Raw genomic sequence first — 19,082 nt, 5'->3', positions numbered from 1 at the left:
CATCCCAAGCTGACAGGCATTGGATCCCCTTTGAATGACACCAGTACTTAAGCCAATTGTTGAAATTGATCATCTTGTCTTCATATTGCGGCATCATTCTTGGTGAGGGTAAGATGCTACTCAAGGTCAGGGTCATACCGGCCTGGGCTACATGCTCAGAGAGCTCCTCTATGTCTCTTTTCATGTAGTCCAGGGAGGTACGTCTCGGGTCATTCACACCAGCATGGACAATGACTGAGTCATATTTGTACTTGCCTCAGTGGTGTGGTATCTGAACAAGCAGGGAGGGACTAGATCCTACCCCCTGTGCAGAGAGGCCATGCGAGTGTGGCAGTGGGCAGTATCTTCCCAACGGTTTCTGGTGGCAACGCACATTCCGGGGAAGTCCAACGTGATAGCAGACAGGCTAAGCAGAGCTATTCTGATGCCTTACGAGTGGTCCCTGAATCGTCTAGTTGCAGAACGAATCTTCAGCAGATGGGGTCAGCCTTGCTGCGACCTTTTTGCCAGCCCCCTCAATGCCAAATGCAGCAGCGACTTCACGCTGATGCCCACACAGAGGGAGTCACCCAGGGACGCACTAGTCCACGATTGGCCCTCCGGTCTGCTTTATGCTTTCCCTCCGTTTCCCTTGCTATCAAAAGTGATTCAGAAAGCACAATCCTTGGGAAGCAGAATGATTCTAATTGCTCCACATTGACCTCGTCAAGTCTGGTTCCCCTTTCTCCATCCCTACATTGTGGACACACCTTGGACTCTGGACCCTCAACCAGACTTACTGACACACATGTCGGGACAGTTCCACCCCTCTCTGAGGACCCTCCGGTTGACAGCCTGGCTACTCCACTTCCGTCATTAGTTAGGCTTCATCACTTTTCACCTGAGGTAGTTCATATTTTATCTTCCTCTCATCTACTAGGAAGATTTATTCCAGCAAATGGAAGAGGTTTTCTGTTTGGGCTCATACCCAAGGAATTGATCCTTACACAGCTCCAATTGCTTCCATCTTGGAGTTTTTGTCTATGCTTTTCCAGCAGGGCTCAATGTCCACTACCATTAAAGTTCAATTGGCAGCGATTATTAATTTTCATGTTGCTAATAAGCCTAGTCTGATGGCTCACAGACTCTGTAAGGCTTTCCTGAAGGGCACTCTGTTACTCCGTCCTCCTGTCTCAGAACCCATCATGCCCTGGGATCTAAATTATGTTCTGCAAGCCCTTACTTCACCATCCTTTGAGCCTGCAGCTACCTGTGACTTAAAATTTTTGACCTGGAAAACTGCCTTTTTAATAGCCATCACTTCAGCCAGACACGTTTCAGAAATTCAAGCTCTTTCTATCAAACCTCCATACTTGATCTTTCATAAGGACATGGTTTCTCTTAGACCAAACCCTTCTTTTCTTCCTAAAGTGGCGTCCATATCTAATCTTAATCAATTTATTGAGTTGCCAGTGTTTTTTCCCCACTTTTCAAACAAGGCAGAATTTAAATTTCATCAATTGGATGTACACAGACAGTTACGTTTCTATCTGCACAGAACCAAAGATCTCCGAAAATCTGATCAGCTGTTTGTCTCCTTTTCGGAAAACAGAATTGGGTCCCCTGTCTCCAAGATCACACTATCCAGATGGATATCAAATTGCATATCTTTCACTTATTCCTCAGGGGGTAAAGACCTACCATTTCCAGTCAAGGCTCACTCTACTCGGGCTGTTTCTACATCTACAGCCTATCAGGCCAGATTATCTATAGATGATATTTGTGCTGCAGCTACCTGGGCATCTCCTCACACCTTTGTTACTCATTACAAACTGGACGTGGTACCTAGGGGCAGGTCTTCCTTTGGTTCCACAGTACTGAGGAGTATCTTCCTCTGATTCTCCCAGGATGTAGGTGCTGGGGACGCTGTCCCATGGGTAAGAAGGTAGGCGAGATTGGACTACATAACATCAAGAAGTTATGTACTCACCATAACGTTCGATGTATGTAGTCCATCTCACCTTACATTCTTACTTACCCTCCCACCTTCCCCCTTCCTGGAGGATCTGGAGATTAGATCTGATTTACAGAGTTCCTTTCACTTTTAGCTTATTCTTCTTTACCTGGATGTTGTTATGCATGGGGTATGAATGAGTGTTCGCAGCAAACTAGATCTGGGGATATGGAGCAGTGCAACATGGGATACCTGTTTAGCCCAGCCAATAGAAGGCTTCGAGCTAGAAAAGTTTGGCTGAGTCGGAGCCGATATTCGGCTCCGAACCCACTGGTAAGAATGTGAGGCGAGATGGACTACATACATCGAACGTTATGGTGAGTACATAACTTCTTGTTTTACCAACAGAACTAAGTTAACTCTTTAAACCTAGGACTCTACACTTCCAACCAACCAGGTGTTAACATGTCCAGTAATCAAATTGTGTAGGCACACTGATAGCTCTGTTTGTTAAACTTAAAATCTGTATTTATTGTTTGCAGTAAATTATTGTATAGTCATATGGATTTCATTTCTCAATCTGTGTTGAATGTTTATTACACAGGGCCTTTCATTGGTTTTTTCATCAATGTATGTGGATGCCGTAAGACAGCGATGATAGGGGGCATCGTAACTGCTGCTGGCTGGATACTGAGTGCCTATGCCACCAGTATATATTACCTGTACATATCATTTGGAGTAACAGCTGGTAAGTTAGTTTTTGTGTAGAATTATTATCATCACATACAGTTTTTTATGCAGAGAACTGTCTTTACAGGGCTCACCTGTCAGAAGTTATAGCTATAAGTAAAACAGGCAAAGCATTAATGTTTTGTTTAATGTAGGTTCCATCTGTGACATGTGAGGACAAGCTATAGTACTGATAAAAGCAAATCAACACATAATTTCATAACAGGATTTTTTAACTGGACATGTTAGTAATTGTCAATAAAGTGTTGCAAATTTAGATTACACATCAGCTACCATGCACTGCAGAGATACTTACAATCCTATCATCAAAGCATGTAAGCCTTTTGTAGTTTTAAGAATGTGGATTTCACACAGTTGTGATTTGTGCAGAGTACTCCTAGCATTTGTAGAATATTGTGCATATATTAAGTGATGCTTTATTACGTAGTTATTGTATTGTACTTTGTCTTCATTGTGTTAAACTGTAACTGTTTCACATACCTGCAGTGGTGGCATGGAAGGGTACAGCCCTGTCTACAGCCTTGGTGACCCAAGTTTGAGTAGTGGCTCAGATGCTTGACATCACAGGCAGTATGGGCATGCTCATCATAGGTAGGGACATTGGTTCCCACCTGGTTCACACCACTGCTTCAGTGACAGAGCTTAGGGCTGGAGAGCATAGGCACATTATGAAGCTAGGGCAATGTAGGGAAGATGTGGGGATGGCAGTCAAAGCCAGTGATGATAGCTATTGTCAGCACATGCGTGGGAGCACATATATGTAGGCAGATATAGATGGCTGTTGCACTGACGCATGTGCTCACGTTACCACTGACAAGATTAGGCTGAGAGTGAACAATACTCTCATTGCATGGATTTCGTTGAGAGAACAAATCACCCTCTTGGCTACCTGGATGATGGCCCCACCTTGGAGGGAAATCATAGGTTCATAGGTTCATGCTAGGCTATCTGCCCTAGGGCATTTATAAGCCTAGCCAGAGTGTGTTTGGCTTTCGCCACCCATTTTAAATTAATTTTGCTATGCCCTTTTTCGAGGTTAGTATACTGTGCCTCTGTCTAACAGTGACACAGAAGTGATACCCGGGGTAAACCTACGATCCCCCATCCACTCATCAAGATTCCTCTTGAAGAGAGTCAATGAGGGACTCTGCGTAACCTGGACTGGGATTTTATTCCAGAGTGAAGGGAGCCTCTGGGTTATGAATCTGCCCCTCCAGCATGTCCTATTTATTTCAGTGCTGAGGTTCAAGTCTTTCGAGCGCGTAGCTCAATGGGATTTGGATTTTCTGAGGTGCAGCATGTCCATTAATTCCGGATTGGACATGGCTTTATACGTCAGGCACAGATTGCCTCTGAGCAGGCGGTATGCCACTTAGTAGAGCTGGAGTTTCTTTAACCGGGCAGCATATGGCATCTGTTTGAGCCCTTTGATCCTCTTGGTGAGGTACTTTTGGGGTCTTTCCAGTTGCTGCAGGTTTCTGGTAAGGTACATCCCAAAAGAGGCATTGTACTCCATTATGGGCCTGATGAGGGATGAGTAAAGAGGCACGATGACCTCCCCTGATCTAGATGTGAATCCCTTCATGATTAGGTGGGCTATATAAAATGTTTTTGTAACCACTTTGGCCACGTGGTTGTCAAATGAGAGATTGCTATCAACTTGGGTCCCCAGGTCCCTAATTACTTCTTCCGTACTTAATGGATTACCACCTATGTGGTAATTTGTGGGCACTTTGTTTTTGACAAAGGGGATGACTATACACTTTTTGGCGTTTAGCTTGAGGCCATGGCTCTGGCACCAGTTGTCTGTTTCTATGAGGCCCTTTTGGAGGATGCTTGTGTCGGCTGGAGAGTCGATTATGGCGCCCAGTTTGCAGTCATCTGCGAACTTGGTCAGCCACAGTCCTTCCGTGTTGGCCTGTACCTCCGAGAAATATATACCTCACAAGAGAGGTCCCAGGACTGAGCCTTGTGGGACGCCACTTGTGACTGGTTTGGAGTCTGACATGGCTCCAGCAATTCTAACCATGTGGGTTTTGTCCTTGAGCCAGTTTGCAACCCATCTAGTGACATAGGGGTTTATATTTAAGCTGGTGAGCTTATCTATAATGCCCGAGTGGGGTATTGTATCGAAGGCTTTTGCGAGGTCCAGGTAGGCTGTGTGGACCACCTTCCCCTCGTCAATGGCCTTGGTGACTGTTTCAAAGAAATCGACCAGGTTTAAGAGGCAGGATCTGCCCTTAACAAAGCCGAACTGGGTAGGATCCAGTGTCTGTAGGTCCCCAATATCTTTATTTATGAGGTCCATGATGATCCTTTCCATAGCTTTGCAGACCAAGCTAGTCAGGCTTATGGGCGATAGTTTCCAGGATCCGTTGAGGCACCACCTTTGTGGAGAGGGACCACTGTTGCTGTACGCCACTCTTTGGGTACATATCCTGTGGTAAGGCTGAGATTGAACAGTAGTTTTATGTTTGGGTTTAGCTCTTCTTGGAGTTCATGTAGGACGCAGCCCGGGACACCGTCTGGTCCCATTGATGCTGTGTTTTTTTGCTTTGGAGAGGGCGGCTCTTACCTGAGCTTACTTAAGCATCTGAGATGTCAGGGGGGGCAGCACTCTGCTGGGATAGATATTTGCCCTTTTGGTGGGGGGGGGGAGAAGTTTGCGCTGAACCTGTCAGCTAGGATGTTGGCAGTGTCTGTGGGTTCGGTGTATTTTTTGTCATTTTGGACTAATTCTGAGCATATCTGGGAATTCCCACCCAGGTTCCTAACATAACTAAAGAAAGCCTTGTGATTATCCTTGTGTCCTGTGCAATTTTTCTCTCGAAGCTAGCCTTAGACGATTTTATGAGTGCCCGTAGTTTTTTGCTAACACTGATCAGAGATGCCTTCCCTTTTTGGGATTTTGCTTTATCATGTAGTAGCTTCCTCCTTCTATTGTATAGTTTGTTTATGGCTGGGGTCCACCAGACAGGACGTCTGCCTTTGGTGGATTGGGTCTTGGTTTTATTTGGGATTGCATGATCCATGCATTCCTGAAGGTGTTCATAGAATGCGTTTATAAAGGATTCTGCGGTCTGGGCCATATTTTCCACAGGCCCGGGGGCTTTGAAAGATTCCACCTCGGTTTTGAGGAGTGTAATGACTGATTGAGGAAAGGCTTGATTTCAGCAAGCATGATGGGCAAAAATCATATAAAAAACTGTTACTGTTTTATGACCAGTCTGTGTGAAGCTCTCTATGTATTGCTTACACTAATAGCTTGTATGGTGTTGACTTCCTTGTTACATATTTGGAGCATTTATTCCATGGCCTCCACTGAAAGCTGAAATTGTGCAGTGTCAGCCAGTCTGTCCCTGTTAACAAATAAATAAATCATGAAAGACAAGGTATAGTTTATCAGAATTCATTTGTACAGACAGTTTGTGTGGTTTCTCTTGGTGCAGTACTGCCAGTGTTCTGAGTCTCAGTCAGCATCAAGGTAAATTTTTAAGTGATCCATAATAGTGCCTTGGTTAATGTTGTATGGACAAAGTAGCAAGAGTCCTGTCTTCAAGTCACAGTCCAACATGAGTGTCTTGGCTTCAGTCTAGCACCAGATGTCTTCACTTCAGGTCAGAAGACAACGGACTTTTTGCCATTGATGAAGGTTAGCAAGATCTGGGAAGTAAACAGACAGTTAACAGCAGGGAGTTTTTGCAAAGGAATTCGAGATTATACACTTTGGAAGGCAGGGAGCCATAAGAGGGTACATGGCACAGAAGGGGAAGGCAAACATAGAGTGGGACATGTGGGTTATAAATTTCCTTTGAACAGACATTTTTGGACAGTGTGAAAAAAACAAAGTGAGGACTACTAAGGTATAGAGACATATCACTGGGGTCATGGTTTACAGAGAAATAAAAGTCATTTTGCACCTTACAGGTCAGTACTTAAGACACATTTTGAATACTGTGCCCATTTCTTACGTCATTAGTTGAGAGGGTTCCTAAGGCTGACAGAAGGAAAGAAGAGATGATTTACCAAGATGGTACAAGGTTTGGACTTTCCAAGATGGCTTCACACTAATCAACAGGTTAATTTCGGCTCTCCTTGTGTGAAAAAAGAAACTTATAGATAAAGGCAAGTAATTCTGCCAGTTTTAGTAAAATTCAGTTATTGGCTAGGAAGTACATTGCCAGGATGCCAGCAAAGAAAAAACTTAAGGAGCCTGAGAGAAAATCAACTAGAAAAGGTGAAGAGAAGACCCTGACTGAGAAGAATCCTGCAGCTGTTCAGCGAAAAAACAACAGATGGCTTCCAGTAATGTAGAGGAAAAATAAATCAGATGTGCCCAGAGTTGATTAAAATAATTGAAACAATGAAGGAATATATGAACTCAAGAAAAGGCTGGAAGTGGAAGAAGTTTTGAACAGCTATGCAGATGAACTGATAAAACTGCAAAAATCGGAGGGTGAAATGAAAAAAAGGCTGGCTGAATATGAGACTACTCAAGAAGAGCTGTTTCAGAAATGGTATAGATAGAGGACAGAACACACAGATAAAGCCTGAGATTTTCTGTCATACCAGAGAAAGTGGAAGCGACAGACTACATTCATTTTATGAAAGTACAGATAAGTAACTGGTTTGGTATGCCACAGCAGGATTTGCTAATTGAAGGAGTACATAATGTGTATGCGCCAAACCTGGCCACGAGAACGCAGACAAAACCAGTATTAGTAAGTATGCAATCATACCAGCAGAAATAGTTGATTCTGACAAAACCGTAGCAGAAGGGCAAACTATTAAAAACTGGAGACAGTAGAGTGTTTCTGGAAAATAATTATTCACTGTATACTAGGCAGAAGAGAAGCAAATTATCCCAGCAATCAGGGAATGTCAAGAGGCAAGGGTGAGATTCAAACTGCTGTATTGGATGTCTTCAGAATATTTCTTCTTGGAGGATAATTTTTTTATGAAGAACAGGCTAAGGAGGACACACAAAAGTTTGTCCATCAAAAAGGGAGCCATCAAACAAATCATTCTCATTCTTCTGGTACTAAAGCTCATAGAGAGACTTTGCCTGTGAAGTCTTTTCCAAAGTTCCAAATGGGAATGCTTCAGAGACGGAAAAAAAGCACAGGAGTTTACTTGAATTATTGAGAGTAACTTGGACTTGGACCAGAGCCTGGTCTGGGAGATAGACAAGAGAAAGATAAACAATACTGAAATTAGTGAATAAATGTGAGACTATAAAGCATCACTCACATTTGTGAAATATGGCTTTACAAGATAAAGTGGCTGAGAAAGATTGGACTTTTGGTGACTTTGATAAACTTGTGAGAGACTATAAAGCATGTACCCCACTTCTTGTCATTCATGTTTGGAAGAACACTAAAAGGGAAAAAAAAAAGAAAAAGTAACTAAGTAAAACAATTTTTGTTCTTAACAGTATTTGTATAAAACATTTCATGATATACATTGCATGGTATATTGTAAAGTATTTTCAATGACTGTTATATGAGAAAGATACTGAAGTAAACAAGTATTTTTTTTTTACTTTTAAGAAATGCAGGCATTACAGTGTAAAAAGAGAAGAAAGGCTGTACAGAAGCATGTTTAAGTTGATAGGTTGTAATCTTGAGCTGCTGAGGTGGGGTATTGGGTATAAAAATGTACTGATTGTAGTAAATGTAGAGGTGAGATGTTTTCTTTCACTTTGCAAAGGTTAATGTCTGAATTAATGCCCTTGGCATTAATTTAATAACAAACTTTTTGTGTAAGCAACTGGGCTTTAAAATTAATAGATCACTGTGAATGTAATGAATAGTTTTATTTTAGCAAATAAATGTTCGGTGTGAGTTCAGAAGTCTGCGGCTTAGCACAACTGTACATTCTGTTCTTATGTTTCCATGGAAACAAGCTGACTACAGCTGAAAGCAATAAATTTCAAGAAGTCTAGACATTGTTTACTGAGAGAAATATAAAATTGTTTTGCAAAAAATAAAGTCTGAAATTATTGGAAGTGATTAAGAGTTACCAGCTTTTCTTGTCCCTAAATACCATAACAGTGTATAATTTGGGTCTGTATTAGAACATCGAAGTTTCAAAACTTTGAATGTTCTAATATCGACCCCTATTCAGCAAAAGCTGAAAATATCGAAGCTACAGAAAACCAATTTTTTTCCTAGGGAAAGAATTTGGTTGTCCGTTTCTGTTGCTTCGGTATTTTCACCACTGTGGTGGAAAGTTATGGGTCAGATTCAGGTAAGTGTGCGATTGAGCGTGGGTTAGGTTAGTTAGGGTTGGGATGCGGGTTAGGTATGTTTGCAATTGTGTGGACGTGAGGGTTAGGGCAGGTTAGGTGAGTTAGGGTTAGGGCGTGGGTTAGGTATGTGTGCGATTGTGTGGACGTGAGGGTTAGAGCGGGTTAGATGAGTTAGGGTTAGGGTACGGGTCAGGTAAGTGTGCAATTGTGTGGACGTGAGGGTTAGGGTGGGGTAGGTGAGTTAGGGTTAAGGCACGGGTGAGGTGAGTGTGCGATAGTGACAGACCTTAGGGTTAGGGTTAGAGTTAAGGTAAGTGGATAGTTACTGGTGTATGTATAGTTTAGTGTAGGGTTAGGTGTAAGATTTTAGATGTATGTGTGTGGATTGCTGTTTGTTTGGTGTGCTTGTGTTGTGTGTATGTGTTTTGGAACAGCAGATTTTTTCTCTAGGAAAAAATTCACTATTTTGTATGTTCGATGTTTTCAGCTTTCTCTGAATAGGGGTCGATATTAGAACATTTGAAGTTATGAAACTTCAATGTTCTAATATAGACCCTATAATTTAGTTTTATTTAAAGATAGCCAGTGCACTTAAGGCTAAAGGTTAAATGTTAAGTTGTCAATCTCGCCTTCATTCTTGAAGCACCTAGGCCTAACTGAAAATTTTTAAAACTTTTTATAAAGTAAAAATTTTAACTATAAGGGGAATAGGGTGATTGTATGGACACTACACACTAAAAAATAGGAAAAGGGGAAGATAAACCCTGACTTAAGCTGTTTGAAAACTCAAACTTACCTCAGCTGGCAAAAAAGGAGACCTCTTCGCAAAGAGGCAAACGAGATCTGGGGTAGTTCCGCCTTGCATCATGGGATATAGGGTTGCCTCGAGCTGGTAAAAGGAGTTCTCAAGCTAAGCAAGTGCCGAGTCGGAGCCGAGGATCGGCTCCGAACCCATCCAGCAAGAAAGAAGGCGAGAGAAGACAACTAACATGGAACGTTATGGTAGGTACATAACTTCTAATTAATGCTTTCTGAAAGCATACAGGCTGTTTTTCACATCTGGGAGGGAAATAAAGATAAGACAAGAACAGCTAGCAATTAGTGTAAGCATGAGCCCAGGCTATAATATCCGCCTTAGTATGGAGAATCTTAATTTTAGGCTAGGTAATGCCTGTAGGCTCACTTGTCAGTTTGGGAAATTGTTTCTATCAAGAGGGTTAAAATTCATTATTTGAAGATGTACATGCTTCTGTGTTGTTTTAAGATAATAGGTTATGGGTCTATTCTGGAGGGTGTGTTTGTTTTTTTTGTTTGCAGGTTTTCATTAAAAGAAAAAAAGTCTTGTAAATGTGATATATGTTCAAATGAAGATGACAAGAAACTACTGTATAAAGGATCAACCTGCCAAACATTAGTAGCTGCATGTAACATAAAAGCTGGAAATAAAAAGTTAAAAAAAATTGTCATATATAATAGGTAGGATAATAACTTCTTATGATAATGGCTTCACTATTCATATTATTTTGGAACAGGAGTGGTCTTACAGGTATAGACAAAAATGTAAAACTACTGAACTGTATTAAGAAATGCAAATTACAAGTAACAGTGCTACAGGAGACACGTTTGAAAAGAAGTGAGCATGAGAATTATATAAAGAAAGGATTTCAGGATGGATATTCAGCAGAATATTAGGGACAAAGGACAAGGGGAGTACCTATACTATTTGCAAGAGGAGTTCCAATAGAGATAGAAGAGGAAAAAGATAATCATGTTGATTTGTGGTAGTAAGGCACTGCTAGCAAGGGAGGAGGATTGTGTTGGCATGTGCTGTCTAAAACTGCCTAAGAAAATTCTGGGAGAAATAATAAGCTTTCCCCAGGGAATATTACTTATATGTGGGGACTGGAACTTGATTTGCAAAAGTGAGGATGTAACTGGGGGACCTATAAGGAAAAAACATAAGAAAAGATTGCAGATTTCTAAAGTAATATATGTAAATATTTGCTATGCAATAAATGAATTCAGTAGTAGGAACTTACAGAATTTAGATATTATTCCCCAAGGTACAATAACTGGGCTGAAGTAGACAAATTAAATTTCATAGGAACAGGTGCAGTCAATTGAAAGCTTTGACACACATCCAATAACTATTTCAGATCATGTGCCAATAACAACTAAGGTAAAACGCATAATAATGATGTAAAAAATGAAACACTGGCACTTCCTCACCTACCTGTTAAATAAAAAGACAGGAATTTATGGACTGGGTAGTGGAAATTATTTTAAGAGTTATTATTGAAGAAAGAAAATTCTTCAGAAGTTATAGCTACTTAGTGGGATAAAATGAAAGTGGAGTTTAAAAATAGGTAGAAACAAAAGAAGAAGAGATATGGTTAAGAATTAACAAGAATTATTTATGGAGGCTGGCAAAGGTTAAGGTTTTGCAGAATAAGGGGAGTCTCGGAACAAGAAAAGATACATCTGCAAAGTGCTAAAGAGAAAATAAGGGAATATCTGGATAATAGGGTCTGTATTATGAAAACAAATGCTTAAGTAGTCGAATACCACGTTATTGACACGTATGAAGTGAATGCTCGTATAAACAAAAGCAAAAAATTTTGAAACACATAATCTAATTGTTTTGTTTGGCCAACACTGTTCCCCCAGTGCTGCAGTGAATATTCATATTAAACAAAGTGATACAGTAATATGCACATGCTAGGTAACACTAGCTGCACACACGCCACATCTATTTTAATTACCTAAGTAAACAAAATAACTTTACCTATGAATAACTAACTGTATAACCACACTAAATAAAATCCACCCAAGTGAAACATGTTGGTGAAGCGCATTATACTTTCAGTAGCATTGCAACAGCCCATAAGAAGTCATCTTTACTATACGTAGCTTTATTTTTCAAGGCAGTTTGCAGTCTTTCTTATCTCTGTCTAGTTTTCCTTTTTTTACGTGAAGATGGAAGTCCAGACATTAACTGTAACTGACTTTCATTCACTTTATTTTGTTCTTTGATCAGAACAGATAACACAGACGAAATATCGCATAAAAGTCTTCGTAAAAGACAGAGAATTCTCCTGTGTCACCCTTCCACATGATTTTGAGTGCGAGGTAAAGATAACTTATTCAACTCAGAAATATTCCAGAAATTGACAGGAAACATAGGAGGAAACCTTGAGCAAGAAGACAATCTTGTCTGTTGTTTTCGAGTACGCCCTAAAACATAAACATCTGAGAAATAAGCCAGTAATTCTTTCCTTGCATTAGGAAATGTCTTTAATAACTGCATGAACACTGATAAAACCTCGTCTTCATTTATAAAGGAGAGAGCAATTAATTTATTTTCAGAAAGTTGAAAGCACACTGATTTCCCATACAGACTAGCTAAGCCTAAAGATTGCAGTTTCCTCTAAACAGCTTGTGCAAAGTGAAACAAATATCCTTTACATACTACATCAGAGAAATTGTTCTTAACACTTTTTATTGCTGCCATTTCAAAGTCGGATAGGAAAAACTTTACAGTGACATGCAGATTACCTTCAGACAACAGGTCAAACAGACATTCCCACATAAAGTTATAGCTTTTGTAGGATTTCTTCGACAAAAGACAGAATACCAGAGGAAGACACTTGGTATTTCCTGCCACTGACACTAATGCATGTATGCTATATAACTGTCTGCAAAGACAACCTTTAGTAAGGAACACACCATCCATAAGCCAAATCTGCGACTCACTTAAGTCATGTAAATTCTCTGCAGTTGAGAAAACTACCACATTAATGTTATTGTGTATGTCCACCATATGCTTTTGAATAAAACTACCCACTTTCAAACTACAATTACTTGGACTGACACTTTCTAAACTTATGACAGTACTGTAATTTAAAATATGTTTACGTCTCACTCTATTAACTTGTTGCAGCATGGATCACCTAGATGGTAAAGAAAGTGTAGTTGTTATGTTGTCCTATCTCACCTTCATTATTGCTGGTTGGGTTCGGAACTGAGCATTGACCAAATTCTACACTCTATGTCGGGAGGCTCAAAGGGTGTGGCAATGGGCAATTTCTTCTCACCGTTTTCTGACTGCAACGCATATCCCGGTGAAATCGAGCGTAATAGCAGACAGGTTGAGCAGAGCGATCCTTATGCCTTATGAGTGGTCTCTGAATCAAAAGATTGCAAACAAAATTTTTCGCAAGTGGGGCCAGCCTTACTGCGATCTATTTGCCACGTCCATCAACACCAAATGCAGCAGCTACTTTGCCCTAGTCCCCCCTCCGGGGGAGTCATCAAGGGATGCACTTGTGCATGATTGGCCCCAGGGACTTCTGTATGCCTTTCCCCCATTTCCATTAATACCCAAGATACTCCAGAATGCAAAGTCATTGAGTCGCAAGCTAATTCTCATTGCCCCTTACTGGCCTCGACAAATATGGTTTCCCTTCCTATGGCCCCATCTTCTGGAGGAGCCCTGGATTCCAGACCCAGTGCCGGACCTCCTGGCTCATCAGTCAGGAATGCTCCACCACAAAATCTCAAGTTGACAGCTTGGTTACTCCACTTCTAGTCTTAGCCAGGCTTCCATATTTATCCCCGGCAGTAAAGCATGTTTTGGTTTCATTACACAAGAATACAACTAGAAAACTTTATGCAAATAAATGGAAGAGGTTCTCTTATTGGGCAGACAGAAACAACATAGATCCCTTTACAGCTCCTGTATCTGCGATTCTTGAATTCTTAATGGAAATTTTAGATGAAGGTGCAGCAGCAGCAGCCATGGTAAGAGTACAACTAGCTGCTATTTAAATTACCATGTAGGAGACATGGGGTCGAATATCATGTCCCATAGATTATGCAAAGCCTTTCTCAGGGGTACTTTTCTTCTAAGGCCTCCCTTAAGAGAACTTCCTCCTCCATAGGACTTCAATTTGGTATTATTGTCCTTGACCTCACCCCAACTCTTTGTGTCTTTTTCAGACAACAGGAAAGGTGTTGCAGATGTCCTTCATGGATGCATCTGCAGTCATAACAAATGGGTTGTCCTGTCGTCAGGCAGCCCTTCTGTCGGCCGGATTCCAAAGTCTGGGTCCGGCTTCGGCTGATGTCGCGCTTCACCCGACGTCATCTCTGCTGGTCTTCGGGTATAAAGGCATCAGCCGACGCCATTTTCCTGAGTCTTTCTTGCCGCGTGGCGCCCGAAGCAGAAGCTGTTCGCAAGTGCCGGTCGGTCAGATCCAGAGATTACTACTACCGAATACTACTTCGAAGACTTCTAAAAAGCTAAGTACCCGTTGGGGACTCTTTCTTGCCTCAGCCGATGTCAGAAAAAGTCAATAACTGTTTAACTTGTGGGAAACAAATACCTCATAAAGATTTCCACTCTTACTGTTTGCCTTGCTTAGGCCCAGACCATGATGTAGCAGCCTGTTCGGCCTGTGCTTCCTTCAACCGACGAATGCTTAGGCGTCGGTCGGAGTTTGCTGAACAGTTTTTCGGCTCAGATTTTGCGTACATTATGCCGTCGGATCCTCCGACTACCCAAATTGTTAAAAAACGCAAAGAAAAAGACCGACACTCGCGGTCCGCGGTTTCGGCGAAACCACGGTTAAGCAAGCCGCGAGTGTCTCGGTTTCGGCCGAAACCGAGAAAACTGGTCAATCTTCAGCCGAATCCATGACTACTACTGAGGCTCCTGCTACCTTATCTGAATCAGCCTCAGAAATTTTGCCTACAACTGTGGTTCCTACTGATCTATCAGACACCATCCCCTTGGATATCTCTACCCCAGCACGTGGTGCTGCTAGGCCTCCTGCAGCCATGTCTATTAAGGCCTTTGCCAGGGCTAAAGCAGCCAAATCAGCTAAATCAGTGCCTGTTAAACCACCCTCACTCAGGCCCACTTCTAGTTCACAAATGCTTACTCTGGCAGAAGATTTAATATCTTTAATTAGGGGAACCCAATCTCACCCAGACAGGGCCTCTCAGCCCCCAGAAAAGAGACCTAGAGCAGAGCCCCCCGAGCCTGGCCTGTGTCCTCTGATGATTCTGCGGATGACTCAGACATTACAGACCAGCCAGAGGCTCCTTTTTCCAATTATGAAGATTCAGATGCTGAAGAATCCATTCCAGCTGCCTCTCCACCAGAGGAATTCTCCTTTGGGGAAACCTTACATGCCATGAGAGAACAATTCCAATGGCAGGGACAAGATTTCTCAGATTCAAGAAAAAGGCTTAGGACTTTTCTGCATTTACCACAACATAGGCCCTTAGCTATACCTCCTGTCCTATCTGTTGTGGACGATGCATTTAATGATGTCTGCACTGCACCTGATTCTTTACCTTCAGCCCCTGCCAAACCAGATAGATTTTACAGGGTGCCAGACACTCATCACCACCTATACAAGGCCCCACTTGCAGACCCCGAAACTATATCCCAGGGGCCTAAGGCAGTAGCCTCGACCACAGCAAAAAACCCTATTCCCTCTGAAAGGGAATCCAGGTCCTTAGAGAGATGGGGGAAAAAAGTCTACACCTCTGCTACTCTCTCAGCTAGAGCTTTAAACTGTCAGTTTCACATGATCCAATACCAAGAGTTTATGCTTGATCAGTTAATTAAAAGCTGTCCTCTGATGAATCTTTAGATAAGAAATATGTATTAGAAATGGTGAATAACATCCAACAGGTTAGTAACCATTCTTTAAAATGTGGCTATGATGCACTGGAGGCTTCATTTAGATCAGCCATGACTGGCACAGTGATAAGAAGGCATGCATGGTTGAAAGAACATGTCTTGCCGGATCATGTTAAAGCTAAGCTATTGGATGCTCCTATGGATAAGGCCAGTCTATTTGGGGAACCTGCCCAGCAGGTAATGAAGAAAATGGAAGAGAAGGCAAAATCTGTACAAACAGTTAAAGATTTCCTACAGGTTCAGCCCCCAAGGTTTAGCAGGAACTGGCCTGCCAAAAATTGGTCCTTTCCTGACTCCACAAGATCCCAAAGGGGCAGGAACAGACGCTCTAGGGGCAGAAATCAATCCAGAGGAGGTGCCTACAGAGGACGATAGTGGCAAGGCAATAACCGAGGCACAGACACAACCACTGCCACTGCAATAGGACAATCTCAGTGACTTGGCTCTGACTCCGCCTACCAGGGAGCAAATAGCAGCACCATTAGGCGGAAAGTTAGCCTTATTCTCGAAAAATTGGCACTATATTACAAAAGACAAGTGGATTTTGCAAACCATAGACCAAGGCTACCGGTTCCACTTCCACACTTTACCAGTAAAAAGAGGAATGCCAAACCTGCCCCCAAATCAAAAATAGAAGCCCTGCACCAGATAGCGGAATTAATAAAGATGAGAGCTGTGGAAAGGGTGCCAATAACAGAACAGGGCAAAGGATTCTACTCCAGACTATTCCTAGTACCAAGAAAAGAAAAACTGGAGACCTATTCTCGACCTGTCCATCTTAAACACATACATCATTGTCCCAAAATTCAAAATGCTGACCCTACAGCAACTTCTTCCCATGCTGGGCAAGGAGTGTTGGCTGGTAACTCTAGATCTCAAGGAGGCATACCTGCACGTCCCCATTCGACCAAATTGCAGAAGATACCTCAGATTTCTTGCAGGATCAGAGCATTATCAATTCTCAGCATTGCCCTTTGGCTTATCTACTGCGCCCAGAGTATTCACAAAATGCCTGGCATCAGTAATCGCTCACGGCAGAGTACAGGGAATTCAAATTTATCCATACCTGGACGACTGCCTGTTACAAGCGGACAACAAAAGCAAGCTGACAACAGATTTACAAAGGGTCATTTACTTGCTACAAGCCCTGGGATACACAGTCAATTTTCAAAAGTCAAGGCTGATACCATCCCAGACAAGAACTTTCTTGGGCGGAATTGGACACAGTAAAACAGATGGCATTCCTAACTGCAGAAAAACAAAAAGAACTCCCTCTTTACTTCTTAGCATTAACAAAGCAGAACAAACTAACAGCAAGAAAAGTTCTGCAGGCCTTGGGCTTCATGGCATCATGCATAATCTTGGTCCCACATGCCAGACTGCATATGAGAAAGTTACAGTGGTACCTAAAGAATTTATGGTCTCAACACAGGCACAGCTTAGAAACAGAAATACCACTAATCCCATGCTTAAAACAGGAGTTCCTATGGTGGGCTCGGGCATGCCAGTCAAACCCAGGCTTGCCCTTCCACAACTTTCGAGCAAACCAAACCATCACAACAGATGCCTCAGACCTAGGATGGGGGGCACACATGCTGGACAAATGCGTACAAGGACTGTGGACTCAGGACCAGCTGCACCTGCACATAAACCAAAAAGAAATGCTGGCAGTAAAACTGGCAATCCTAAAATTCAGACCATTCCTCAAAGAAGGCCATTTGATGATAAGGACAGACAACACCACAGTCATGTGGCACATCAACAAACAGGGAGGCACTCATTCTTACCCCCTATGCAGAATGACTTTGGACCTTTGGAATCTGGCTCTCACCTACAACATCCAGTTACAGGCAATATTTGTACCGGGAAAAGAGAACACCCTAGCAGACATTTTAAGCAGAACCTCCTCGGATGCTCACGAATGGATGCTACACCCGGACATCTTCAAGGCCATCACAAAGAAATGGGGAATGCCACAGATAGATCTATTCGCTTCCCCACAAAATCACCAGCTCAAAAAATTCTGCACAAGGACATTCCACCCACTTGCATGGAAGGTGGACTCTCTATCCTTCAGCTGGAAAGGCCTGACAGCATATGCATTCCCACATCTTCCCTTGATGCACAAGGTACTACTGAAAATCAAAGAGGAACGTCCAAGGATAATTCTGATAGCTCCGAACTGGCCAAGACAACACTGGTACCCATTGCTGAGGAGCATGTCTCGGGAGAAAATGTGGTCAATACCCCTGATGCCTCTGATGTTAACTCAGAACAACTACAACATCATACATCCAAACCTAAAAACCTTGCAACTGACTGCCTGGAACATTACATAGCAGTAACTAACCCAGACCTTTCACAAAGGGTTAAAGACATTATCCTTGAAGCCCGCAGACCTTCAACAAGAAGGAACTATGCAGGAAAATGGAAAAGGTTCGTCCTTTGGAGTACTGAAAGAGGAAAAGATGTGTCGAACATAGATATTGCTAACATTCTGGAGTACTTGGCAGAGCTTCTACATACAGGCCTGTCCTATTCCTCCATCAAGATACATGCATCAGCTATTTCAGCAGAATACAGCTTTGATCCTCCTGTCTTTTCACATCCTCTACTCAGGCAGTTTCTCAGAGGGATCAAGAATGTAAAACCTCCTAGGAAACCACCATTACCAGCATGGGACTTGAATTTTGTACTAGAAAAGTTGACACTCCCTCCGTTTGAACCAGCAGCAACAGCAGATCTACAACACCTGTCATGGAAAACTGCTTTCCTACTGGCTATTACTTCAGCAAGGAGGGTTTCGAACTACAGGCCTTAATGGCAGTGCAACCCTTCCTAATCTTCCATCAAGATAGGGTGTCCATGAGAACTAATCCTACATTTATGCCTAAGGTGGTATCCAGAGTGTCTTTAAACCAGGCAATCCACCTACCTACCTTCTTTCCCAATCCACAAAACAGAGGTGAAAGAATAATGCATACCTTGGATGTACATAGACAGTTACGCTACTACCTGGACAGAACCAAAGGTAACAGAAAAACCGACCAGCTCTTTGTAGCCTATGCAACAGGAAGGGAAGGAAAAGCAATTTCCAAACAGACAATCTCCAAATGGATAGGAAATTGCATAAGATTTTGTTACTCCTACCATGGAAAACCAATTCCACAGAACATAAGACCTCATTCTACAAGGGCCACAGCCACTACCACAGCTTTCTTAAGAGGAGTGGCAACCAAGGACATTATTGAGGCGGCTACTTGGACCTCCGTGCATACATTTGCCAAGCATTACAATTTACCTCTATATTCTAGATCCCGAGCAGGGTTTGCCACTGCTGTACTGCAAGGGATCCTGACTACACCATAATTATTATTCCTCCTCCCTAGTTTGGCTATGGTATTCTACCCATTTGTTATGACTGCAGATGCATCCAT

The 19,082-nt window shown here is 42.3% G+C and overlaps 1 protein-coding gene across 2 annotated transcripts in view; it reads left to right on the top strand.

Moving 5' to 3' along the window:
* Positions 1-19,082, top strand: part of SLC16A14 (solute carrier family 16 member 14) — a 560,584-nt gene that overhangs the window by 334,399 nt on the left and 207,103 nt on the right. For both annotated transcript variants that reach the window (XM_044071054.1, XM_044071055.1), the window contains one exon: positions 2,538-2,681. In XM_044071054.1, coding sequence (XP_043926989.1) covers positions 2,538-2,681 — 144 coding nt within the window. The remainder of the gene's footprint in view (positions 1-2,537; positions 2,682-19,082) is intronic.

The sequence above is a fragment of the Protopterus annectens genome, chromosome 5.part0 (genome assembly GCF_019279795.1).
Source record: "Protopterus annectens isolate FY-2018-M chromosome 5.part0, PAN1.0, whole genome shotgun sequence".
Lineage (NCBI taxonomy): Eukaryota > Metazoa > Chordata > Ceratodontiformes > Protopteridae > Protopterus > Protopterus annectens.
The sequence above is the reverse complement of the archived record's forward strand: the minus strand, read 5'-3'. Positions and strand labels throughout refer to the sequence as shown.